The sequence below is a fragment of the Eulemur rufifrons genome, chromosome 5, assembly GCF_041146395.1.
Source record: "Eulemur rufifrons isolate Redbay chromosome 5, OSU_ERuf_1, whole genome shotgun sequence".
NCBI classification, from domain to species: domain Eukaryota; kingdom Metazoa; phylum Chordata; class Mammalia; order Primates; family Lemuridae; genus Eulemur; species Eulemur rufifrons.
This window is the reverse complement of record NC_090987.1, coordinates 44631939-44658388: the sequence shown is the minus strand read 5'-3', so window position 1 is coordinate 44658388 and position 26450 is coordinate 44631939. Positions and strand designations below refer to the sequence as shown.

The window sequence follows — 26450 nt, the reverse complement described above, 5'->3', positions numbered from 1 at the left end:
TCTCTAACCAAATTGATTATTACTATTTTATATTGCAGAAAAATTCATGGAGCATATCATTACTTACCACGAATTTGCAGAAAACCCTGGACTCATAGACAATCCCAACCTTGTAATACGGATATATAATCGGTAAATTCTTCTTGGCTTTTATAATTCTTACACGTTCTTGCAGGTTTTTTTTACAAGTGCTATTTTTAATTACTACAGTTTTTCTTGCTATAAAATTTGTCATTTCATGTAAATGAGCTAGTGAGCAGTGACTTTGAAGTGAAAATGAAGCTTCAACTTTATTTTTAAATGAGGCATTGAAATATTCTGTTTGATAGATTTTACTCGTCTGTTTAGAGAAGTTAGACTTGAAGCAAAGATTATTCATGTGACAAAAAATTTAGCTGATCATCTTTTTATAGAAAAGAATAAGCAATTTTATGTTATTTCTACTTCTCTCTTCCTTTCTCTGTCTCTCCTCCCTTCCCTCTGTCTTGCTCACTTTCACTGTGTGATGGTTTTGTACAATTTCTGTTTATTGCAGTTACTATAACTGGGCTTTGGCTGCTCCCATGGTCCTCAGCTTACAGGTGTTCCAGAAGAGTTTGCCTAAGGTGAGATGACTCACCCTTTGTTGCTTTCTCCAAAGTGTCAACAGCATATAGTACTTAGAAAAATCCGTATGTGTATATTTCTGAACTTGGTACTATTCAAAGTCTTATTTGAATTTAATAGAAAAGATCAAAGATCCATATGTGCTTACTAAAAATATCTCATGCCCAAACTCTAGGAAATTTGTTGGGCTGCCACTTTTTCCTGTCATTTATATTAGCTATTTATACCAGTTTTTGATTGTGTATAAAAGCTGAGAGATTTTACTAATTTTACGTATGGCATGAATGAAAAGAAACTTTTTCCTCTCATTAATGTGGGGAGAAGCATAAGAAAGAGGTTGATGTAACCAACAGAAGCTTGATATCGGTGTGGTTAGGTCAGATTGTGGCTGAGACACCTGTTACGTAGAACCTCAAGATTTGTTTTTAATCTGTCTGCCAAGAAGACCTCATCAGCCTCGTTGGTCTTTGTAACCTGTAAGAACCACATTTTTCAAAGATAGAAAAATGAGAGCTGCCAGCACTTAAAGTCCTACATAGCTGGACCACCTGGTCTCATGCCACAGAACTGCCCCGAAGCCCTGCCACCATGAAAGCAGGACAGTGTCCATCTTTCAGAGATGTTACAAACACCAGAGGAGTTTGGAGAGAGTTACTGACATCTGCAGTAAGGCACTGTCCTGAAGGGCAACAGTGGAAAGTCAGCAGGTGCCGTATGACCAGTAGATTGCCCAGACTAACCCACGCTGACTGTTTGCAGGCCACAGTTGAATCCTGGGTTAAAGATAAGATGCCAAAGAAATCTGGTCGCTGGTGGTTTTGGCGTAAGAGAGAAAGCATGACCAAACAGGTAACAGACCTACAGGTAATCATTTCTGTGGGCTGAAAGAAGTGAATCTTTCATTTATTCAAAAAACCTTTTTGCCAAGCACAAGAAAGCGGGTTATACAGTGCTATTTTACAATAATAACAGTTACCATTTTTGAGCAAGTATTGCATGCAGGTGCTTTGCTAGGTCAGTGTTATCTCTAGCCTTTACTGTAGGTTAGTACTAGAGATGTTTGAATTGCCCTTTCACAGGTGAGGGAACTTGGGCACAAAGAAGTCATATAGTTCGATGAGGGTCATGTAAGCGGTGAGGGATGGAACTGAGGCTGGACCTTGAGTCTGACTCCATAGCCAGTGCTCTTTCCACTTCTCTGCTGTATCTTTCAGATATGGCAAAAGGTTATTATCCTCCTGAACAACTCTAGGTGCAACAACCAGAAACTGCTCTAGCAGGGTGCCTCCAGAACGAGCTCACCCAGGGGACCATACTAAATGAACAGTAGATCAGGTCTTCATTTCCCAACACTTTCTGAAAAAGAGGGTTCAGGGAGTTTCACCTGTTTTTTAGATATTAGAAAGGTGGTCATACCTGAAACAAATCCGTGTCCACATCACTGTGGGGGTTGCCTTCCAGTCTCTTCTGCATGTGCTGAGCCACTCTCAGGAGAAGGAAGCATCAGTCACTTCTTCTATTCAGCAGACACCAGGAGGTGTCTCTGCCAGGGACTTAACAAATTTGGGCCAGTTGTATCTTATTTTGTGACTTGAAATGGTGCTCTTAAAATTCTTTACTTCTAGCTCTGTAGGCGCAGCTTTCTGCGTAGCAGCGTGTGACTTCTATCTTAGGTTTCTGTTCTTTGACTCAAAGTAGAAAAAGTCTGTTTTTTGAGCATTTTTAAGTTGTGGGTTCAGAAAGCAGTTGTGTTCTTTCCTAGAGAGAGCTACCGTTGAATCTCGGCTTACCTGCAGGGAAAACATTGCACATTGCCATTACCATCTTGCTGTTTTAGCTGCCAGAATCCAAGGAGGGAAAATCTGAGGTGCCGCCAACCCGTGACCTGCCGTCAAGTGCAAAGGAGCCAGCAAGTGCCAGGTGGGCGCCCCGTCCGTCCTCCCAGCTCACGGCACTCAGGCTGCTCCTGCTTGGCCATTGCTTCTAAGTTGCTCTTGGCCACTTAGTTTAATTCTTAGAAACATCTTTCTCCTGTAGATGTGACAGTAAGTGGCATGTCTGTGCCCCTGAGCAGATGACAACTGCTTTTCTAAAAAATATTAGCAGCTTAGAGAAGTAAATATGCCTGTGACTCCTTCCGAAACACCTGCCCCACTATGGAGCCTTGGAATGAGGTGCCCAGGGAAGGCAGGACTGTGGGGAGGGATGTTTAGGGGAGTTGTCCCTTGTGCCTGGGCTTCCCTTGCTTCCTGTCAGGTGCCAGAGTGAAAAAGAATCTGAAGGGTGGGCTTGGGTGAATTTCATTTCCTGAGAGAAATGGCAGCCTTGGACGCATGGGCCGGCCGGCCCTGAGGAGTGGCCGTGGTATGCCGTTCTCGCCTCTGCCTCTGCTCACTTCCCTAGTCCGTGCTTCCTTCTCCCCTCCCCTGCCTCTTTCATTTCGTGTCTGTCTAAGCCAGCAGGTTTACTTTCTTCCTCTTTACTCTCTTCTTTTAAGGGCTGTATAAACTCTTTACTAGTTTTTTGAAATCAGTATAAGCAATTGTATTTTTTTCAATTTGTAATTTTGAAAGATATACAGCCTTTGCAACAACAGTCAGTAGACCTCAGAGCATTCACAGGGCATAGCAGAAAATAACAGATGATACCCAGAAAGTAACCGCTTGCCAGTTGTGAGAGGGAGGAGCAGGTGGCCTTGTCAGTTAATGGTATGAATATCTCAGGTATAAGGAGCTGTGGAGATGGGAGAATGGCAGAGGAAATAATTCTTCCCTTCCCTAGAAAGGATTTAGGATATATTTTTTGTCTTGATCCTGAATGGGAAGCTGTCATCAACGAATGCCCTGTTGCCTCTTCAGTAACTGGGTTGATGTTGAATAGGCCGGCCGAGGATGACTCCTCGAGTGATGAGGGGTCACAGGAGCTTGAAGAATCCATCAAAGTGGACCCCGTCCCTGTGGAACCCCTGAGCCACGGCAGCACAACTTCGTATAAGAAGTCCCTCCGGCTCTCCTCAGACCAGATTGTGAGTCCTGTGTGATCTGTGTGGGTCCAGTGGGACTTACTTTAGTACCTGTCTAGTTTGATGCACTGATGCTTCTGTCCACCCCTGTCCCCAGCCATACACGCACTACACGATGTCATGCAAATGCTCAGCCACAGTGGAACAGCGACCCCCACCTGGGGAGCCTGCGACGGTGGTTCCTCCACCCACCCCAGATCTCCTCCTTCCTTAGTTTCTGGGAGTGACCCGAGGAAGCAGTATTTTTAACATGATTGCCCAATGAACCTTACATGGCTAACTCAGCACTGGGCCACATACATCTTGGGAATCACAGCAATAGAGAAAGGACATTTTAGACACAATTTCCCATTTCTTATTTATTTCCTACCTCCTGACTTTGACCCATTTTCAGTGTGAAATGATCTTGCTGGGACCAGCAGAAAGTTGTGGCCGAGACAGTGATTCTCAGGTTCGGAAGAAGAGCAGAGAGGTTTTGTTTTGTGAGGTTCAGAGAAATCCTTGGAATCCTAAAAACACTGTTCAAGCAGTGGGTCCCCTGGCCCCTGGCGTTGTGACTGCGTTCAGCACAGGCAGGCTGTGCTCCTGCCAAGGAGGCCGTCCTGCCTCTCGTTGCCAGGATCCCTGGACACCAGTTATCGTCTTGTAAATTTTTTAACTCTATTGCAAACTGTATGTTATCAGCTGATTTTCTTCTTACGCTTTTTTAAAAAGGCAAAACTGAAGCTCCACGATGGCCCAAATGATATTGTGTTTAGTATTACAACCCAGTATCAAGGTACCTGTCGCTGTGCAGGGACCATTTACCTGTGGAACTGGAATGACAAGATCATCATTTCCGATATCGATGGAACAATAACCAAGTAAGTTCTAGCCCACTGTGGTTGGGGAGCAACTCCACACCCAGGGAGGCACAGTCAGTGCGTGGCGGGGATCCCTCAGCCGGGGTACTCAGCCCCAGCCTCGCGTGACCTGTCTGCCTTGAGGTGGCCTGAACGGAGTCCACACGGGGTCATTTTATGGAGGAGGTGGGTGGAGCCATACAGATTTAATGTCAAAAGCAACTCTTGATAAGATTTAGTTATTTGGTCTCAATTCTGAGGTCAAAACAGAAGCTGTTGACATTAGGGAAAAGAAAATGAGGAGGTATGTTGTAAATTATCTCTGAAAACTAACGTCTGGCTCTTGTGGGACTGCACTGTGAGAAGTACCTCAGGGGGTGTGTTTGTAGGGAGGGCCTCGCAGTCGCATGGTGCTGTGGTGAGACTGGCTTGCAGAGTGTGCCGCTGCTTATTGGCAGCTGATACGCAGCCAAATAGGAAAACTTACATGTTTGATTCCTGATGCCTTTTCCTATTTCTGCCCTGTTAGGTCTGATGCTTTGGGACAGATTCTCCCACAGCTGGGTAAAGACTGGACTCATCAGGGTATAGCAAAGCTCTACCATTCCATCAACGAGTAGGTATCCCTTCTGCCATGTCACCTTGCTCTAGTGAGCTACAGTGTTGCTTTAAGAACTATAGAAAAATAGCATAAGTCCTCAGTCCCCGTAAGTCATGTCCTTGTGGTCCAGCTTTCCTGCTCCTCTTTCTCACTCCTGTCCCTGTGGCCTCACAGAGGTGAGTGCACCCCGCTGACAGAGCGGGAGCTACGTGTGCCTGGCATCGCGTGACAGTGTCTTGCCTGTATTATCTCAGTTCATCCTCATGATGCTAAGAGTTTGAAGCACTGCCTACGTCTATAATTATAGCTGTGGTTTTTTTCTTTTCTTTTCTTTTTTTTTTTTTTTTTTTGAGACAAGATCTCACTGTCACCCAGGCTGGAGTGCAGTAGCGCAATCATAGCTCACTGCAACCTGAAACTTCCAGGCTCAGGTGATCCTCCCAAAGTGTTAGGATGACAGGTGTGAGCCACTACGCACGCCCAGCCCCATAATTATTATTATTTTTTTTTTTTTAGCTAGAATTTAACAAGAGAGCTGATTTTCATTTTTTGGTTTATTTTCTGAGCGTTTTTAAATTGTATTTCTTTGAGCCAGGTACAACCTGTAGTCCCAGCTACTGGGAAGGCTGAGACGGGGTCAGGGGGGCAGTGAGGATTATGTGAGCCCAGGAGTTGGAGACCAGCCTAGGCAACATAGCAAGACCCAGTCTGCCTTGTGTCTTTCCTTTGCAGTAGAGAGTTTAAAGATAGTCCAAGGTTTTTGTCTGTTCTGTAACCAGGCTTTCATGGACTAGTCGCTGAGCAGGTCATATCCATACTTACAAACGGAGCATACTCCCTAGTTGCATGTGTGCTCCATGGTGTCTCATGGAGCAGTGAAATCTTTGTAATCCTAACTGGTTTCCTGCTAACTTCAAGGATTTGATTTTCATAGCAAATGAAAGGAACTTTATTTGTATCCTTTAAAAGAAAAATGTTTTGTTTTATTTTTTCCTTTAGCCAAAACACGTGGGCTAACAGGATGTGTTTTCTTTCAGGAATGGCTACAAGTTTCTGTACTGTTCGGCCCGTGCCATTGGCATGGCTGACATGACCCGGGGCTACCTGCACTGGGTCAATGACAAGGGCACGATCTTGCCCCGGGGCCCTCTGATGCTGTCCCCCAGCAGCTTGTTCTCCGCCTTCCACAGGTACCTCTCTGGCAGGCCAGCTCTGTGGTGGGCAGGGCCGGGCGCACGGAGTGTGTGTGAGAATGGGCGGCAGGCTGCCGTGCCTCTCGGGTCTCTGGCCCCGTGGAGCGTCCTAATGCACTCCCTTCACCTGGTCTCCGTCAGACATGGTGAAGAAAAGCCAAGTGCTAGGAGAGTCAAGTTTTCTCCTTCCCTAAACCCTGTCACTCAGGTTTTCTTAGTCATCAAACTGGCAAGGAAATAGAAAGATACCAGTTACAAAGAGTTAAAGTTGGGTAGCTATGAGCACTGAAATTTTTTCAGAACCACACCCTAGGGAAAACTACCACTCTGAGTTTTGTGATTGTATTTTAATTTTTTTTCTTAGGGAAGTGATAGAAAAGAAACCAGAGAAGTTCAAGATTGAGTGTCTAAATGATATCAAGAATCTGTTTGCTCCGTCCAAGCAGCCCTTCTATGCTGCCTTTGGAAACCGTCCAAATGTAAGTGTCTCCCGGGCTCTGGATTCTGGTGTGGTTGAAATTGAGAGGCATGTGCTTTTTAGGGTGCAGCCATGTCATGATGATCAAGCCAATTTTGTAAGCAAAATGAGATGTCTGTTTTGCTTAGGGGGTTTTCAGTTGATCTGTTCCAAATTTCTATAGTAATTGGGGTGGTCCCATAGGTGCAGTTCTGCCCCAGAACTTTTAGCTTTCTTTTTGTTTCTGTGGCTTCAATTTCATTTCCTCAGGCAGCTCTAACTCATCATCTGAGTGGCTCTAAGCCATGTCCCTGGATCTGCCCCGAGCAGGGCCTGAGGATTGACCCTTCACTAGCACTTTCCACCTCTTTCCTTCATGGGGCCATCAGGCCTCAGCTGTGGGAGGCATTGCCTCCTGGTCCTTCTGCTTCAGGGCCCCTGGCTTCTCCTTCATAGCTGCCCATTTTCTGACACTCTGAGTGCCCTCTGGGTTTGGCGCCACTCTCTACTTTATGTTTGTGTGAGCTCGGTTTTGGTGGCAGAACTGCGCTGTGCCCAACTCCACGTGTTTCCCATGGAGACTCTCTGTATGCAGTACTCTGGCTCACAAGGAGCCTGAGAAGCGTCTCCTGATTTCTTCCCACTGAACTCACCCTGCTTGTTTTCTTCTGCAGGATGTCTATGCCTACACACAAGTTGGAGTTCCAGACTGTAGAATATTCACTGTGAACCCCAAAGGTGAATTAATACAAGAAAGGACCAAAGGAAACAAGTCATCGTAAGTGCATTCCCAGTTCTTGGCCCAGCGCCCTGCAGCCAAGGGCACAGTTCAGGACAGAGAGATACTAGCTGAGGTCAGGCTTAGGTCAAAGGATCAGAACTCCACCTCCTCTGTGGGTGTTTTCTCTTCCAGAATAATGATTTAAGGGGTCCCTGGTTATCCTAGACTTGGAGGTGGATGTCTCAGCCCTGGGACAGGACTTAGGCTGTCTCTGAACCTGCCTATCTGGGAAGCTGAGTAGCCAGCTTCACAACCCATCGTCTGTCTCTTCCCCAACCTTCTCCTAGGTACCACAGGCTGAGCGAGCTTGTGGAGCACGTGTTCCCACTTCTCAGTAAGGAACAGAATTCTGCCTTTCCCTGCCCAGAGTTCAGCTCCTTCTGCTACTGGCGAGACCCGATCCCTGAAGTGGACCTGGACGACTTGGCCTGAGGTGGCATCTCTGTCGGGCAGGCAGGGCTCAGTCTTCTCACAGCAGGGGAAGGTGACTGGCCCTTCTGCCAACCTTGGACACTAGCTTTCCCGAGCAGGGCCAGGGGCTCCTGGAGCTGGCACCGCCATCCTCCTTTGCCTTCCTAGGCTGGCTGCTCGGGCTCTGCGGGTCTGCACCTCAGCGCCCGAAGGGAGAAGGGAAGGGCTTGGCCGGGGGCCGGAGGCCTGTGCTCCCTCCCCTGTGGGCTGCACACGTGCTTCCTATCAAGTTGTGTGCTGGGTGCTCCTTCCATTGCATAATTTAAAAGGAAGAAAAAAAGCTTAAAAGGAGTGGACCAAACGTTACGCAAAGTAAAGTGTTATAATTTCCACTGGGCAGTTGAGATGATTTCTCTCTGTAACTAGGGCTTTCTTCAGCGGGTCAGGGTCCTCTGAACTGCGGCAGGTCCCGTTAGTGATATTGGCTGAAACTACCTGTGCACGTTTCGCCTTTGGGCACCTCATTTCCTGCTACACTGAATGGGACAGCTGCTCCAATGGGCCCAGTTGGGCAGGACGCCCCCAGGATCCATGCACCAGAGGCACTGAGCCCAGCCCTGCAGACTTGGGCTTCTGGAGGAGAAAATCGCCTTAGATCATCTTCTCGTCTGTGACTAATCCACGATGAGAGACCTTTATTTCTTAGACCTAACCAGAAGAAGAGATCTTGCAGGTATTTGATGTCTGTAATAAAAATACTAATGGTGAGAAAGTTGGGTTTGAAAACAAATAAAAACATGCCAACAACTGTGTTTTCAGGGAGGCCCCAGAAATGCAGGTGCACACTTGCACTGGGTCCTGGGGAGAGGACCATTTCCCTCTGTCAGTTGCCTGGCTTAGGTGGGCTTTTTGGTGTCTTGCGTTGGGACAGGATTTCTAGAATTCTGTGGTCCAGATTTGCCAGGGAAATGCAGTGAAGCTTGCTTGAAGGCCACTGGCCAGCAGTGTTTGGCTTTGGCATTTGGAATCAACACCCTGTAATAAAGCCCATGGACACCATGCAAGAGAGGGGTCTTAGAGCTCCTGTTGAGGAGACCACCCCTCCACAGTGTCCCCAGCCCACGTTCTGACCCCTCTAACTGGGGATTCCTGTGGTCAGCAGTGCAGAAGCTGCCCTGTTAGATCCATGAGGGTGCAGCTCCATTTATTGACCTGCTTGTAATGAGCTCATGTCAAATGTCCAAACTAGACAGTACCAGGGAAGGGTTGTGTGCGGTCCGCCCCTCCAGAGCTTGCGATTTGCTGGGTGTTGGTAGCCACTGCAATATTGACACCAAGAAAATTATGAGAGAGGAGAATTTTAGGGGACCAGAAACGACCCCCAGTCATAGTCCTCCATTGTTGAGAACACAGGAGGTGGAGGTTCCTGAGCAGAGAGGAGCTGCAGATACAGACTCTGTGCTCTTGGGAAAGTTTAATTTCCAACTCTGTGTGTCCCTGCAGTCATATTTAGAGGGCCTCCTGTTTTAGTTTGCTTTACCCAAAATAATACTGCTCTAGAGATAGGGAATAGGGGTGGTTATTTTTCCAGATTGGAGAGTTGAAAGTCCATGACTGATTGCAGCCATTTTTTCCTAGTGCTGTTGGATGCGGAGACAATGTTGAAATCCCTTGAGCACAATTCCCAGTGGGAAAACCTGGGAGGTGCATGTTCCCAGAGAAGGGACAACACAAGCTTTCTGTGGTGCAAACCTTGCCCCCCTTAAGTAGTTCACGGAACTAATTGTTTAATCAGTTTATTTATATATAGTAAGTAGGTTAGGGATCCTAGGTTATGTTTGTATGAAGTTCTGCCCAGTTAGTGAGTTAAAATTCTAGTAGAGCAGCCATGTAGCCACTTTATTTCGTAGATGCCGTCACCACGTCCTCTCGACTGCCTTCTATTTAGAAGAGGAACGAGAGCTTTATGTGCTTAACCTGAGCCTAGTAGGACTTCTTTGCATATGTGTGGTACTGAAAATCTTAATATACATCATCTTTAGTTCTTTTTAGGTTGTCCTTTAAAGAGTTTTTGAGTAGGTAGTTTGTTTCTTTTTCTTGATAAGCTTTTCTCTTTGGACACATGGCCTCGTTAGAGGGTCCAGTCTAGGACCTGGATCTCCCGGCCCTGTGTTGAGAGTGGCTGGTCCCTCTGCCCAGGTGTCCATTAGCACTAGACTTCGTTGCTGCAGATTGATCCATTGGGTACATAGGCTAATTAATGTGAGTCTTTTTCCTTGTTTAAAGGAGTCCTTCTTGCTGAAAGTAGATGATTACTTTTGCTGTAGTGTTAACGAAAGTTTTAAGTTTGTGCTGAAAATCCATTGCCATTTGGTACAAATGACATTTGTTCTTTCTGTGAAAGAGAGATGCCCTCGAGTGTGTTTGTACACAAACCCTTAGCATGGTGAATTGAAGCATCACCCTCGCTCTGTCTTCAGTGCCGGGTGATGTCGCAGGGAGATTGTAGGCAGATTGGGCTCTACATCATTCTTTCGGTTGCTCCATTGGCGAAAAGGTCCCTTTCCTTCTTTGCAGTGCAGTCTAACTCTCGTATTTGCTTTGGTGTCCAAGTGTTGAAGCTTGTCCTTCCGACGTCTGCCTCTTGTCAGGCTGTGCGAGGCGCACATGTGGGCCTGGAGCATGCAGGCAGCCTCCACGCTTAAGTACTGTGTTTTGCTGTGTTTAAAAACATCTGCATAGTTTTCAACTGGAAAAAGAAAAAGCTTACGTATGTGATGTTCTAAAATGAAAGCTGCTAAAAATCATAGGGAGAACAGCTGAGGAACAGAGCGGACGGGATGACTGAGAAGGCTCTGCCCCAGCACGGCCTACCCGGCTGTCGGCCGCACGCAGCCCTGCGAGGTTTGTTCGTGGGCGTTCAGGCGTGAACTCGTACAGGATAAACAGAAGTCAGCTCTTTCACTTTTTGCAAGTTGGTGAAAACAGATTCTTCCAGGGAGTTTTATCATTTTTAGTATCATCGTATGTACTCTGGGAAGCCTTGTTTTCCCAATTTTTGGAGCTTGCTGGGTTTAACAAAACCGGTTAAAAATTGATTTTCCTTAAAAAGTGCTCTTTCCAGGTGAAAACTACTTTGGGGTTTGGTTTGAAGGTAAGGAATGGAGGGGAACCTTTGCTCTTTTAATTTAATAATTATGTTCAGCCTATGATGACAAGTATTTGATTAGACAGCAATGTCACTAATAAGTTTTAAGTTGTCAGAAATTAATTGTAAACATCAGTACAGTCTCTTAGTTATGGTAAAGACAATTGTCTTAAAACGAATGGCTCATATTTTGGTGCAGTGTTTGATGTTCAAAACAAAATGTTACAAAAATAAACATAAACTGAATGCATTTGCCTGTTTCCTTTAGGGGGCATTTAAACCATTTTCTCTATAGTCTTGCCAGAAATTGATAATTTCCATAAATTAGCATTTTGATCTTTGCTGGCACTTAAGTGTATCAGTGGGAGGGACGACTTTTAGGTGCTTATTTTTAAAACCTGACTCCAGAAGTGAGGCTACACCCACAGGAACTAACCTCTTGCTTTGTGTGTTCTGCCAGGAGATGACTCATTCATACATATGTAATTTCTTCTGTGGTCTTGCTGGTATCCACAAGGCTGTGTTTACCTCCTACCCCTCGGCCCTCCAGAGTTCCCCTGGGAGTCCTGTCCAGAGCCCATGGACAGGACTCACCCCACCTTTCATTAAACCCTTCCTCAGAGTGAATACAACTTAGCAAGCCTGATGTTTTCATCAGATAGGCAGAGTCAAAGTCATCAAAAACCACATCTGACACATTATTTAAATGAGCATTTTTTTTATCCTCTCAGATCACGGGGCCCCTACTAAATGCAGCATATGTTGAACATCGTGTATCACAGTCCCTCAATGAGCATATGCCTTCAAGTATGGAAAACTCTTGCATTTGATGCTGCTTTGCAGGGGCATGATGGCTGGGTGCCGAGAACCATGCGTCTGGAGTGCACTTTGGGAATAGAATGGAAGGGCTCACAATGGAGTTCGATAACAAAGGAAATGATTTTTACCCAGAGCGGCTCCTAATGCTTCAGAGCAGTGGGCGTTGCATCCCTGGGCTCAGGGACCCGAGCCCAGCTTCCTTCTGTTGCACCCTTCACCCCTTGGAGTTTGCACGTGTCCTCCCTTTTTCCTTCCCATTTATAGAACAGTATGAGGAAAACATGCATGTATGTTAAGAAAGTGGGTGTGGGTATGTACAAAGCCATGTTTCAGAGCTACAAGCATGGAGTATATCTCTAATCACAAATACTCCACACAAACACTCCTCTCCTTTCAAGCAGCAAGGACGTAAATTGTGAGAGGCCGTCTGAGAGGTGAGTCATTTGGGAAAGTTAGATCAATGTGCCAACCTGAAAATAATTTCTAATGCACTTTATATTGATTTGCGTTCTGTATTGCAGGTATCATTTTGTTTTTAATCATTTAAATAAGGCCATTTGCTATTGTTACATGGGGTGTTATAGGGAGTGGACTATCCCAGTCTTTGTTTACATTAAGTTCCCTGGCCTTTTTCAGCAATAATGCCTTGATTTTGGAAGTCGTGACCTTGTGCCTGATTACGCCTCAGGGTTTGGTCGTACGTCTGACCCGCAGGCTCGCCACTTCGGGGAGCTGCTGCGAACCCCACAACCCTGAACTCGGCTGGCCTATTTTCCCTCTATACAAAAAGACAGCCTTTCCCTTTATAAAGATACTATCTCCTAAATGGGCCGAATCCACCTTTCATCTTACTTATCTTACAGTAGAGGCAAGATCAACTTAATTGGGCTTATTCTGTTTTGCCTGTCTTGGATACACAGAGCTGAATTCACCTTTGTCAGTAAATGAGCCAAGATGCATGGAGAGAGGAGGACCGAGTTTTTACTTGATGCTCTAGAGAACCATTTACCGAGTAGGAAAGAAAAATCATTGTCTACTTTCTCTCTGGTCCCTGATTTTCCAGCTGTTGAGCATTTGTCCCCTTTGGCACTGAGTAAGGTCTTCTAAAAGGAAGTATGAGGGAAAAGGGCAAAAGCACGTGCATGTGCCAACTGGGTTTTCCTGAAAATGCTCTGCTGCGTTGGTGTTTTTTTTTTTTTTTTTTCTTTTCTTTCCATGAGTCATTTCTAGGATAGCCAAGGGTACTCTGACAGCTACCTTTGGCCAGTTCCCCAGCTGGAGAAACAAAAGGCGAGAACGCCATTCTCCCTCCTGCTCCTGGACAAAGGTCCAAATTTTAAAATAGTAAAACAGGAAACCTTTAGTTCTTGCTCACTCGAGAACGCCTTAGTGTCCAGTGGCCCGCCTGTAGTCTTATCTGCTAACAGTCCTTGGAACTCAGAGCATTTTATAGCATAAGAGCATCGTCTAATGGCTCAGTGCAGGCCAAGGAAACCAGAGCTCTTGTATCTACTGTCCAAACCTTGCCCTGGGATATGTGCCTTTCCCTGGTGGTACCTGATTGACCAAACAGGCTTTGCCAATCTGATTAGCAAAGACCACCTTGAGCTAAGGGTGCCTAGAGCTTTCTGTGGCTGCTGGTGAAGGATTAACATGTCTGGGCTTCCCCTTGGAACAGAAGACGCTCGCTGTGAGAAGACCCCTGCTTTCTCAGATGATCTCAGCTTTCAGTGTGTGATCAGTCTTATGTTGGGCCTCTTGTTGCTTAGGAACCTGAGAGCTCGCCAAGCTGTGTCTGCTAGAGAGCTGTGCAGTGAAGCAACAGGGACTCGGTCTCATCAGCCTGGGCAGCTGCTGCTGATGAGATGGGAGTTTCCAGTATCCCCTGGAGGAGCCTCTCCAGCTGTGGGATCACATGGGGGCCTTGACCTCCACGTACATCTGGTCTGTCTGTATAAGCCAAAAGCAAAACCCAAGTGTACATCTTGGATGCTGAGGAGTAACAGTTTTATATTTGAGATTAGTTTATTCAAGATTATTTTCTACACAGTCCATAAACAGAAAAAGCCAATTACCTTTCTACAGTTGGCTTTTTACAACAACTTCCAGTCCATAAGGCACCAGGCTTAAAAAACCTTGAAGTGGTTTTACATCTTTATTGGCATTCCCTGTCTTTGCACTTGAATTGTACATGCCATTTGAGGAGCCAACAAGCTTCGTGAACAGTCTCTAATGCATCCCCATCAGCAGTCCAGGTGAGCAGGGGAGAGTCCTGGTGGCAGTGGTGGACCAAGCGTGGAACAGCCCAAACTGTAAACTCAGAGTCCCTGTGTGGTGGCATGGGCCACCTCAGCACTTCAGTGTTTAAACTTTTCTCCTGCATGGCAGTGTAAATACAGACAGATAGTTGGCCACGGCGTTGCTCTCCAGTAAAGATCAGCCAGGGCAGTCTTAGCCCAGCAGCTCCTCCCCCTCCATCAGCAGGACACCAGCCCCCAGCCTGTCCCCTGGGGGAGCAGGTGGAACCCAGGAACCCTCAGAGTGGAGCTGGAGGCTGGCAAGATGCCAGGGAGGATCTGGCTCACGAGCAAGAGGGCCTTTAAGTCTTCCAGTTGTCCAGTTAGAGTGACAGAAAAACCAGTGGCCACACTGACCTTGCGCCTCACTCCTCACTGCCTGCCTGGACGCCGTGAGGTGTGGTGGCCTGGATGGCCTTCATGCTGGGGGAGGTGGTGGGGGCAGAAAACTCTAGACCAGTGCTCCAGTACGTACCGAAACCAAATATATTAAAGCTTCAGAGTTTTTACAGCTCTTTCCCCGTACCTCTCCCCAGCACCCTAGAGGTGGGAAAGGAAAGGATATAAAAACACCCCACTGAACGTGGAGTACATTTCGTCAAAGTCTGTGTGCGCCAGCCTGCCCCCAGTCACCACGATGTTGACTCCATCTCCTGCCTTCAAGTGGACGATGAGGTGGAAGGCCCCGGGGCCCCCGCAGGTGTGCAGAGCCCCTGGGGGCTGGTGGTATTCCAGGAACTCCCTCCTGTACCCGGCTGTGTGCAGCTGGGCCACACTGGCGTTGGACACGGACAGCACCGCCTCCACGTAGGCATCTCTCTCAGGCGTGAGGGTGGCCGTGATAAGGTAGCGCCCGTCGTATGGTGCCGTGAAGACCCCTGGGAGGAAGGCAGACACGAGTTCATCTGATGCCATCACAGCCCATGCCGTGGGCAGTAAGTTAATCTGGACGTGGGGGACTGGCCATCTTTCTAGCACTTGACAGTCCTGGGCAAACCGAGACAGCTGGATGGGGGAAGCTAGTCGCTTTTATGCTGCACCCACCTGCAGGTGCCCGTGACTGAGGCCACCTCAGCTGCTTTTTGCCACTGACCCAAGGGTGCCTCTTGGAGCATTTCTTCCCTACTAAGAGCATCTCCAGCCAACTTACAATCAGGCTCAAGGCTGGGCTGCTGGGCACAACAGCCATGAGGCAAGACCAAATACCCCAGGAGCCCAGGCCAGCCCTCCTCATGCAGAAGGGCCAGTGTCCCTGCTGGACAAGTACACAGGTGGCATACACGCATGGCACTGCCACTCAGCCCACATGTTCTGGGCCTGGAGGCTAGAGATGAGGAATAAATAAGGTTTGTAAATGTACTATTTGCAGAGTCAGCCCTCCGCAAAGGCTGGCAGGAGCAGCTACCTCCCAGGGTCTGTGCAAAGCGCACTGACCGCAGGCCTGGAGCTAAAAAGGGGTGGACCTCAGGGGCCTGGGCCTTACAGTCTGCCCTGAAAAACAGCAAAGGCTGGGCTGCGTGGCCCCTTGGGCCTGGGCCTTCAGTCTGCCCTGAAAAACAGCAAAGGCTGGGCTGCGTGGCCCCTTGCCCAGCTGTGGGCAACGAGTAATTTAGAGCTGCTGGAATCTTGCCCAAGGCGGCTGGCTCTGGCACTCTGGGCTTGGCTCTGTCTTTGCTGGAGTCCACCTGCAGTGAAGCCTCACGCGCTCCCCAGCGTTTACTGAGCATCTGTTTTACATGAAACTAGTTCTGGGAATGCAGGAAACATCAGTCACTGACCCTGCTCGCAAAGATCAGCAAGGCAGCAAGGAGTGGCTGAGGAGGGCAGCCTGACCCCAAAGGCCGTGGCAACTCAGCAGAGGCCCAGGGGCTTGCGGGGGCACAGGTGGATGCCGCGGCACCCCTCCCCCCCGACCTGTCTCAGATGCCGAGCTTCGCCCAGTAGGCCTGGGGGACCAGATTTTTCCAAGTGCTGCAGGTGACTTTATGCTAACCCTTAAGAGCCACTGCCCTAAGAGGGGAGATTTAGCCAGGCAGTGGCCAGGTGAGGATCGGGGCCAGCACCTACTGAGAGGGCAGTCAAGTGCCCCTCTTCCCAATGGCGTATGGGCAGCAAAGCCTCCCTAAAATCCACTGGCCCCTTGGGGAGGACCTGTTCATGGGGGGTGATGGAGAACAGAGGCTGCCGAGGGCTCAGCCTGGGAAGGGCCCAGGCCAAGAGGGCCTCACCACACCTGCCTTGGGGCTCTGCCCACTTCTGCCCAGCCGGCCCTGGTCCTGGCAGGGAAGCCCACCCAGGGGACCCTGGGAACCTGGGGGTAAGTTCCATGCTCACTGTCCTCTCAGGCCCCCATAGACAACCCAGGCCTGGGGGCCAGGGCCGTGGACAGACTCTGAAACGATTCTGTTGCAGAGCATGAGGCCCTGTCCGGGGAGAAGACAGTCCCTCTCTGGCTTTGTTCGTTATAAACGCACACGGTCCTGAAAGGAGGAGCCTCCTGACAGTCAGACCCGAGAGAGGGCGTGGTGGGCTGGGGCCGGCAGCGCCTTCCTGACAAAACAGCTCTGAAAAACGAACAGCGATTCTAACGTGAGTGCTGACTGGTGTGTTGACCTCACGACTGGGGAATGTCACACACCCATGTGGCCTGCAGCCTGTGATCTGGGAACATTCTGCGAGAAAACCCGTGGAGCTGGGCACAGCGGCACGGGCCCACTCAGAGCATCTCCAGAGCAGGTGTCCCTCCTCCCAGATCCTAGGGGACCAGACAGTGACGGGAGGGCCCCACCACATGTGGGTGGAAGGAAGAGACGGCACCATGTGCCTTTCACTAACCTGTCTTAGGGTCGTAAACGTCCCCGTCGTTCACCAGCACTTTGTTAAAGAGGACGACGCCCCCGTCGCTGGGGAAAGGCTTCTGGGTAAGCCCCGCAGAGAAAGACACCAGAGAAGGCACCGGAACCCCTGCAGCAGAGAAAGCAAGTGAGCGGGTTGAGGCTTCTTGGGCGGTTCTGTCCTCTGGAGAACAGGCCCGTTTGTGTCACCTGAACGTGGGAAGCGCACTCCACACCTGCGTGCCAGAGGGCCCCGCCCGAGGAACCCGGGGACCTGGACGGGTGTGGGACTGTGGGCGTGGGACTGTGCGTGCACGGCGGGGCCGGGGCCGGGGCGGGGGGCAGGCCCTGGGTACGCGAGGGGAATGGTGGAGGGAGCTGCTTGCTCATTGCCAGACCAATAAAGCCTGCCGCCCCGGAAGCCCATCAGGACCACACAGGGCAGAGGCCCACCCGGCAGTCCCCTTGGGAGACTCAATGGGCTGGGACCATGTAGGAGGGAAAAGTCTTTGTCTTGGGCCTGACCCTGGCCCTCTCGGGGGAGCAGACCTTGGGGGCTTGGTCCTCTGCAGTGGACAGAGGCCTGTCTCACCACTGTGGGGGGGAAGGCTGGGCCCCAGCTCGACCTGTGCAACCAGCACCGAGGAGGGAGGCAGGAAGTGCAGGGGAGGGGCGGAGACCACCAGGGAGACGTACCTGGGGAGGCTACAGGAGGTGACCCGGGGTATCCTGGAAAACCAAATGGGAATGGAATGTCAAACAAGATCCTACACAGTAGCTCATTTTTCTGAGCTTTTTTTTTTTTTTTTTGTCCATCCACCTCAGAACCTCAAATTGAGTCTTCATTGCTAAAGAACAGACATAGAACAAGGACACCCACTCGGAGCTGCCTTCCTAGAAACAGGCATATTTGAAGCCACCTGTCCCTGCATCCTCACTGGCCCACTCATCCCTGCAGGGAAGAGGGCACTGAGGCAGGCTGGCTGCGGGAATGGGAAGAGAAAGATGGGATACTGGAGCCTTGGGGCCCAGGCCAGGAAGTCCACAGAGTGTCACTCACACATGCCAACCACCACGTTTGCCCTGTAGTAGCATTATCTGTTCAAGGGCTTTGCCATCAACGAGACTGAATGCAGCATTTGTTAAGTGAATGCGTGGACGGGTGGGTGGACGGATGCATCCGTGGATAAATGGATGGTGGATAGGTGGATGAATGGCCGTGCGGAGGGATATGTGGATTCACGCACGGGTGGGTGGGTGGGTGGATACATGCATGAATGAAGGAACGAATGAACAAGTAGCCCAAGACAGTATACGTGTCCATGATACATGGAACTAACGCAAGACAAACTTCTCATAGAAAAGGCCGAATTAGCTGCCCAAGAGCTGTGATCACTGCAGCTCGGGTTGGCTGAGAAAGAATAGAAAAAAGACTGGTGAGAGCAAATGTGTGTGTCTTCTCCACAGTGACCCAGCCTGCCAGGCAGCTGCAGGGTTCAGGGGCCATGGATGCACCAGGCTATCACTGATGGGGACCAGCCCCAGCCCTGCCAACATCTGGGTGCCCTTAATGACCAGCCTGGTCTGACCCAGAGGGGGCTGGTTTGCATTGTCCTACGGCCCATGACGTGACCAAGCAGGGTCATCTGTGTACACATTATAGCCCCAAATCTCAGTTTCCTTGTCTGCAAAATAGAACTAATGCTGGCTGCCCAGTGCTGTTGCAGGAGCTCAAGACGCTCAGTCCCCAGCACATGGTGGGATCCGTCTTCTCCTCCTGCCTTTACTCTGACACCACCCCCACCGTGGCCGCATCAGTGGTGCTGACGTTCCCCACACTAACCAGGCACTGAACGGGGCTTTTCTCCTGAGGTCCGATTACCATCCTCACTTTGTAGTTGAAAGACCTGAGCCTCAGAGAGGCCAGGAAGCTGCCGCCCCAGGTCCCAAAGCCTGTGATGACACAGCCCTCCAGCCTCGCCATTTGGCTGTGCGACCTGCCTTTGCTGTTACACAAGCTGCCCACACACTCAGTTTCCAGGACCCTTCCTGCCGGGAAGATGGATGAGCTGCCCGTGGGGCAATTCTATGTCTAAGTGTGATTTATTGCACCGTCCCTGGGCTGCTCCAGCCTCTGTATGTCTGATGAGCATAAATTGGTCCCTCAGGCCCTGGCACCCTTGGAACTTGTCCCCCTGAGGGTGAGACGCTGGACCTGCAAAGACCTTCCAGCAGACCCCGAGGCTTAGGCTGAAGGTCCACAAAGTCCCTGTGTGTCCCCACGCAGCTGCACTGGCCTTACCTGGTGCGCCCGCGTAGCCTTCGGCGCTGGGGATGGCCCCTTGTCCAGTCTGGCCGTCCACTCCCTGGGGCAGGCCTCTCCCCGACACGCCCGTCCTCCCCGGAGGCCCGGCCTCGCCAGTCTCCATGATGACTCCTGTGGAGCCGGGCAAGAGCGGCAGCCCTGTCCAGCCAGGCCATGCCGGCGGGGGCAGCTTCTCCTCGGGGGGCCGTGGCTGCAGAGGCCGCTGGGGTAGGACAGGCCGCTGGGGCAGGACAGGCCGCTGGGGCAGGACAGGCCGCTGGCCTGCGTGCAGCCGTCGTGCAGGGTCCTCGGGGGGCGGAGGACCACTTGGCCTCAGAGGCGGTGGCGGGGTGGGCTCCAGCCCAGCCAGCTGTGTGGGGACCTCTGGTGGCGACGGGGTTGAGGATCTGGGCATCTGTGGGGGCTTCCCTCGGCCTGGGGGCTGGGGCGCTTCTGAGGGCTCCTCGGCTGAGCATTGGGAAAGCAGAAAGAAACACAGGGTTAAAAACCTGGCACTGCACCGCCCAGTCCCGCGTCCCCTCTGTGAGGCCCAAGGAGGCCGGAGGTCCCTGTGAAGGGCTGCACTGTGGCTGTCTCTGGGGCATCGCCCACCGGGGGATGCAATAACAGCACGACAGCTCGGGGACAGCGGCCTCGCGTCTCCTGAAGCAGGTGTGGGTCAGGCTGCCCTCGGGTCCCCTGGGGAGCTGCTGAGAAGGCCAGCTGGGACCCCTCACAGGCAGGAGGACTTTCAGCCTCTCTCTGTACATGGATGGCTGTGCTCCAAAAGGGCATCATTCTTGGCTCCAGCACCCAAAATGTCCTGATTTCACTGCATGTGGACACCACAGATGCGTCATAAATTACTGAAAGGGACCTGATGCCACCTTACAGTCTCTGTAACATGCTAGTCTCAGGGCCACCACTGGCAGCCTTTCCAGCTGGCTGCTGGGGGCCGCTGCTGAGACCCCACGGCTGGCCCGGGCAGTGTTGGGGAGCTCAGGCTGCCTCTGCAGCGGACACAGGCCCGGAGGAGCAGCCATGCCCTTTCCTTGGGCCGCAGCCTCCGGGTCACCAGCCGAGGGCGTTTCCAGTGGAGGAACCTCCTGGTTCACTTTCCCTGGCCGCTTGGGATGGCCACCTCCATGCAGCTGGGAGCTGCCTCCCTTTCCTCCTTTGAATCAGTTCCTGGAACCAGCCTTCCAGAAAGCCCTTCCTAATTTCCCACAGGACATCTAAAAATAGCCAGGACTGGTTGAGAAACCACTGCCAAAGCAAGACGCCACCCACCTCCTCAGTCTGGTGCTCGCAATGCCCGAGGTTCCAAAGCGGAACACTTGCCACCCGACACAATCAGCGACTGCACCTTGACCAGCCGTCCAGTTTTGTTTTAAACCTAAGGTAAATACAGCAGCTCAAACACAGGCTTCCCCCACACCCACAGAGCCAGGGCTCTGGACCCCTTCAACAGAAGTTATTTCTCAAACAGCCTTCCCAGAAAAACGGATTTTTAAAAACTAGGGTAAAGGGGTGATGCGGTGGTAAGGAGAGAATTATCAAAAAATCAATTCCCAGAACAGAAAAAAATGAAAGATCCTAGCACAGTTATTGAATAAAACATATACACCAAGGTATACTCGGAACATTGAGAATAAAGACAAGATATTACAAAGCTTTTGAGGGAAAAAATATAAAAAGGCATCAGCAGGCTTCTCAACACTATCGGAAACTAACACAAGAGGAACGATGTCTATAAATTTTGAGGGAATATAATTGTTAACCTTGAATTCTATACCCAGCCAAAATATCTATCAATTATGAGAGTAGGATAAAGTTTTTCTAAGACAAGCAATATTTTAAAAATATAAAAAGCACTATCTCTCAAGCACCTTTTCTAAGAAGCTATTGGAAAATGTGCTCCACTGACACAAGGCAATAAACTGAAAAGGAGCCATAAAGAAAAGCGCCGCACACGGGGCAGAGGATAAAGACATTTCCAGCACAGCAGGGAAGGCAGGCTCAGATTGAAAATCTCAAAGCAAGTCCAGGGAATAACCAGCCCAGATTGGATCAGGAAGAACAAGAATTCCAGGAGGGAGGTTGCCCATTTTTTTTAAAAAATGGACTAGACAAATGATCCGGTATTTTTTATGGTGTAAAAAATTGTATTGAGAGGGTGTTGGAAGGCAGGAAGACTCCAAAATAGATACGTAAAATCTAAGCAAATAATAACGTGACACTACTACTGATTCAGAGAAAAGAAGAAAAGCAACATAACCACAGAAAGCTCTTTAGCTCAGACTACATCAGGGTTGAATGTTGACGTGTTGTAGGATACCTGTGTTGGGGACTGGGAGGAGGGGAGCTAACAGACAATGTCTAAGGCTGATGGATCAATTTAGAAACACAGAGGTGAGCAACGAGGAAGAGAAGCAGCTGGAAGAGCTGCCCGAGGCTGCCTCTGTGGCGTGAGAAGGGTCGGGGAGGGAGCGGTGGAGCCGGTCTTCCGTATAAGCTTCTCAGTGCTGTTTTGCTTATTTTTATAAAATTTAATTATAGAAGACACTCACTGAGGGCCCGTTTCTACTCTTCCCCTCCAATCCCAGCACATGTGAGTCTGTCCCCATCTTTCTTCCTGCCCGGGCCCTCGCCCTGACCGCCGGCTCTCCTTGGACCTGCTCCAACCCAGCGTCACTCCCGTCCTCCCAGCCCCCTGTCCTTCCTCCACGCGGGCTCCTGCCTTTTACCCCAGTGCATGTGTCTCCATGCAAAACCTGGAAAAAAGAAATACTTTTCCTCAGTCTTAACAGCCGTCAATGAATTACAATTGGCAAAGTACCTCTAACATAGCAAAGTACAGGCCCCTCAAACGGGTCCTTATTTTCCTCCCTGTCCCCACCGAACCCTTCAGACCAGCCCTCTTGCTCTGAAATAAATCCGCCGTCATTCCTCCAGTCGCCCCATCCAGGCGTAGTTACTCTTCCCTCTCCTGTATCTCCCCCTCCCTCTCTCTCGCATAGTTGTGGCTCAGGCCAGCTGATTCTAATTTTGAAATAGCCCTTGAATCCTTCATCCACACCTTTTCCAGAATGCTCTTTAGAAGGCATTCTAATCATATTATTTCCTGCCCAAAAATCTTCCATTGTTCTCCACTGCTCACAAAATCAGATGGAATCTCCTCTGACACTCCGCGTCCCCACCTCCTCCCGCCGCTGTCAGCATCTGTGCCGGTGCCCAGCCCTCATCTGACTGCCCTGGCTGTGTGCTTTGCTGTCACTGTGCACGACCCCTCCAGACGGCCTCTTCTGGCACCCTCGCTGGGAGAAACGGCACCCAGCCCCGAAGCCGGGGTTCAAATACCACCTCCCCCATGAAGCCATCTCAGATCTGCCCTGGTTCCTGGGTCAGGAACCAGCGTGGGCCTCCAGGGGCTCTTTCAACAGCTCATGTCTTTCCTCTCTGGCCAGATGACGAGTGCTCGAGGACAGCATCTGAATTATCTTCCAGGAATCCCACAGGCCTTGGCACAGGGCCTGGCTGGACGCTCTGAGCAATGTGCTGGGTGAAGGGAAGAAGTCTGCATGTATGACAGGCACCGCGGGCCACGGCCCCGATTCCCACCAGCCATTAAACTGGGCACCCTAATGGTGCCAAAAATCCTACTGGGGCAGTTCTGGTACACCCAGAACAATGACAGTTCTCCTTTTTATATCCATCACTCCCTCAACACCCAGACTTGACACACCAAGTGAAAGGCAGGGAAGAAAGAATGAACTAACTAAGGTACTGCTTGGGCCAAACATCCTCAGCGACTGTCCTGGGCAGTCGTGCATGTGCCGTGGAGGGCTGGACGCTCCGGAACAGCCCGCCACATCACAGCAAGGACCACAGAGAAGAAGCTGGGTTTGCTTTGGACCACTGCCCCCAGCCCCAGCCCCAGCCCCAGCCCCAGCCCCAGCCCCAGCCCCAGCCCCAGCCCCAGCCCCCGGCTCAGCCCTCAGCGTCGCGGGGTTCCAGATGCTCACGTTTACTCCCAAGTCCTGACAATGGCTGGACGCCACCCTGCTCAGTCTGGACAGACAAGGCTCCGGCAGTTGACGGCTTTCTGAACCGAGCATGTGTTTCCAATTCAGGGAACGGCCATTTGAAATGAATTCTCCGAGCGAGCCAAGGCCTGCTCCCCGTATGTCTGAACTCCCGGGGGACGGTAAGGACAGACCAGCCACAGGCCCCCGGCCCGCCCGCCATCGGGGGGCCTTGTGCCATCATGAGCAGGGCAGGCAGGGTCCTGGCCTCACCGTGCGTGACCCTGACGCCCAGGTGTTAAAGGCCACTCTCTCTCCTCGAAAGCTCTTTTCAAGAGCCAATTTCAGTTTTACTAAAACAAAGGCTTTTCTCAGAAAATCCCCAATAATCCATGAGGCTGATCTGCTAAAACCTGTGTCTTACAGCTGAGTTAACACCGTCGGTCCAGTTACGGGAGTCAGGGCTGCCCGTGACCAGGGACGCCTGCTGTCCTCCCACGGGAGCCCCGAGGGGCTGGCCCTGTACCTGGCGGCCAGGTGGGGTCTGGTCACAGGACCAGAGGCTGTGGGGGAAGCCTGGCACGAGCTGTCAGGGGCTGAGTTTGAGGCCTGGCCGTGAGAAAGCCACTGCAACGTCCTTGTCGGCGTAACGGGCTCCCTCTGCAGTGCCCGCCTGTCACCTGGGCAGGAGGCGATGGATGTGGCTGTGTCCCCTGGACTGTAAAACACGATGCAGCCCATCCGCAGTCTGGGCGAGGCAAAACCTCGTCTCCCTGGCATCCAAAGGGTACACCTGCTGCCCAAACACTGCAACTAGGGAAGTATTTTAAAGATGCTGATCAAGATTTCGGATTAAAAAAAATGCATCAACATACTGACCCGTGGCACACTCAGTGGATGAAGGGGAGGTGCTTCCACGGGGGGCTGCCCTGCTGAGCGGCAGAGCTCCACTTCCCGGGAAGCAGCCCGGCGCCAGCACGGACGGACGCAGGAGAAAGGCTCGACTCATCAGGAGAGTCGGAGAAACCGTGGCTCCGGTGCCTACTGGGGACGGGGTACGCGGTGAGCTTAGACAGAGGGTGTCTGTGAGGACACAGACGCTGACCTTCCCTGCAGGACAGGAGGCCACCGGTCCGCGTGGCTGACAGGTGGGCACGCAGGAGGAGCGTCAGGGCTGAGATGATCGACAGAAAATCTGGGTTGTTCTCTTGACAGCATAGGGAGGGAAATGTACATGCCCTGAACAGTCTAAATGGCCGGCTAAGCGCGGGTTTTGCCTTCGGTTGGAAGGAAGAGCTTGTGAGAGGGAGCACCATATTGGCCGCGTCACAGAAGGGACCACATTGACGCCGGGATAACAGCAGTCCAGACATAACAAGGGTGACACCCCATGGAATAGGGCTAAACAGGGAAAATGGGTCGAAATTTCTCCAAAGCACAAACAACAGAACATTGAAATACAAAGGCAGCTGTAGTCCCTGTGTTAAAATCTGTGGCAATACCTTTCAACTGGAAAGGATTTGCTGTCGCTGAACCCCACAGACAGGGGGACTCACCTGGCTGAACTTCAGCATCCCTTGGAATTTTTTTTTTGGTAGAAAATTCATAAGCTGATTCTAAAATGTATATGGAAATGGCAAGGAGGATCCACGTTACCCGATTTTGAGACTTACTCTTAGTATAAAGCGACGGTACTAAGCCATAAGGAGAGAGACCGAAAACCAGCACAGAACAGGGTCTGCACGTGGGGCCACTCTACACGGCCTTTTGTTGGTGCAGTGTCAAAGTCACCGGTTTATTCTGTCTCCTCCCCCCGGTCCCCTTTCTTCCTGGGCACAGCTTGCCCTGGGTGGCGCGTCCTGCTACCTCTGGGGTAGCCTTCCTTCCACTTCTGGGACCAGACCTGGGGCTTTTTTTTGTTTTAATTCCAAATTTAATTCCAAATTCCTGGGCCTCCCTTCATCCCTGCTGAGTGGGAATCTCCCGAGTGAGCCCGGGAGTTCTCAGTTTTTGGTAAAGGTCCCAGCGGGTTTTATGCGTGTAGCTACGGGAAAGTTCACTTCTCAGAACGCTGCAGTTCCAAGTTCGAGGTTATGGTGGAGACAAGCAGCGGCTGCTACTCAGGCCCACCACAGAGCGGGCGGAAACCAGATGCCCACGGGGTTAGAGGGTGTGGTTGCCAGGAGCTCAGCATGGCCTGAACATTTGCCGTTTATTTAGCCTTTGCATATTTCTAAAACTCTAGGACACCACGCTATCTTGGGCCTAACCTGGCCCCAAACTCAGCTGATTGCAAGACGAGGGCCACAGCAGTCAGAATGCTGGTGTCACTTGGCCAGGCTTTCTGGTTAAGTGTTTGTTCCTTTGAATAGTCCACGCTCTTTTATTCTTACAGCTTAACTTAAGCAATTTGATAACAATAGGATTCTTACTAAGATCTGTAACACCGTAAATAAAATGTCGTGATGAAAAATGACCGGAGACATGAGCAGAAAGGGGCAGGAGAGCGGAAAGGGAGGGGATGCTGCTGTCCCTGGAGTGTGCTGAGACCCGGCTGCGGCATCCACGCAGGCGTCCCCTCTTGGACGCACGATGTGGGGAGAGAGACTCGCCTGGGCACAGCCACCTCCCTCTGCCCACGCTGCCCTCTCGCCACCAGCACCCGCCTCCTGGCCCAGCGGGAAGAGGAACAGTAGGACTCGGGCCCGGCCAAGGCTCAGCCTCTGCATGCCAACGCCGCCGCTTGGGTCGCAGCCCAGGGCGGTCCCGGGTCCCAGGCAGGAAGACACCCTCCACTGGTCGCCCACGCCTGGGGGGCCGGACCCTGGAGGCCAGGACACACCCCTGCTTGTGGGGATATCAGTGAGCGTCCACCTACAGCCACACACTGAAGTGTGAGTGGGTAAATGCGGGCAACTGGGGGAAAAGGAACGGAAGAGGGTGCCGCTGAGATGAAGGACGGATCGAGGGCAGGCTGGGTCCTGTGGCCTCACTGCACGGAGAGCAAAGGGCGTAGGAACCTCCTTTTCACTTGGAACCTAATTTGTTCATAAGTGATGAGCTCTGGGCAACAAAAGTATTTGTTCATGAATTTGTGAATGCCAGGAGG

General features: G+C 50.9%; 2 protein-coding genes across 5 annotated transcripts in view; one reads left to right on the top strand and one right to left on the bottom strand.

The window, feature by feature from the left end:
* LPIN2 (lipin 2) overlaps window positions 1-12398 on the top strand; it is an 85965-nt gene extending 73567 nt beyond the window's left edge. For 3 of the 4 annotated variants that reach the window (XM_069468542.1, XM_069468539.1, XM_069468538.1), the window contains exons 10-20: window positions 39-132; window positions 536-605; window positions 1366-1455; window positions 2444-2526; window positions 3487-3631; window positions 4343-4491; window positions 5000-5086; window positions 6109-6261; window positions 6629-6743; window positions 7396-7499; window positions 7790-11292. In XM_069468542.1, coding sequence (XP_069324643.1) covers window positions 39-132; window positions 536-605; window positions 1366-1455; window positions 2444-2526; window positions 3487-3631; window positions 4343-4491; window positions 5000-5086; window positions 6109-6261; window positions 6629-6743; window positions 7396-7499; window positions 7790-7934 — 1235 coding nt within the window. In that variant the 3' untranslated portion in view covers window positions 7935-11292. Of the gene's footprint in view, window positions 1-38; window positions 133-535; window positions 606-1365; window positions 1456-2443; window positions 2527-3486; window positions 3632-4342; window positions 4492-4999; window positions 5087-6108; window positions 6262-6628; window positions 6744-7395; window positions 7500-7789; window positions 11293-11792 lie in introns of those variants that run through there. The other variant, XM_069468540.1, reaches the window with a different exon arrangement.
* Window positions 12399-13328: 930 nt separating this feature from the next.
* EMILIN2 (elastin microfibril interfacer 2) overlaps window positions 13329-26450 on the bottom strand; it is a 46465-nt gene continuing 33343 nt past the window's right edge. Inside the window, exons 5-8 of the mRNA XM_069468216.1 lie at window positions 19314-19784; window positions 17708-17740; window positions 17013-17141; window positions 13329-15055 (exon numbers count right to left, since the gene is read on the bottom strand). Of these exons, the coding sequence (XP_069324317.1) occupies window positions 14718-15055; window positions 17013-17141; window positions 17708-17740; window positions 19314-19784 (971 nt within the window). The 3' untranslated portion in view covers window positions 13329-14717. The remainder of the gene's footprint in view (window positions 15056-17012; window positions 17142-17707; window positions 17741-19313; window positions 19785-26450) is intronic.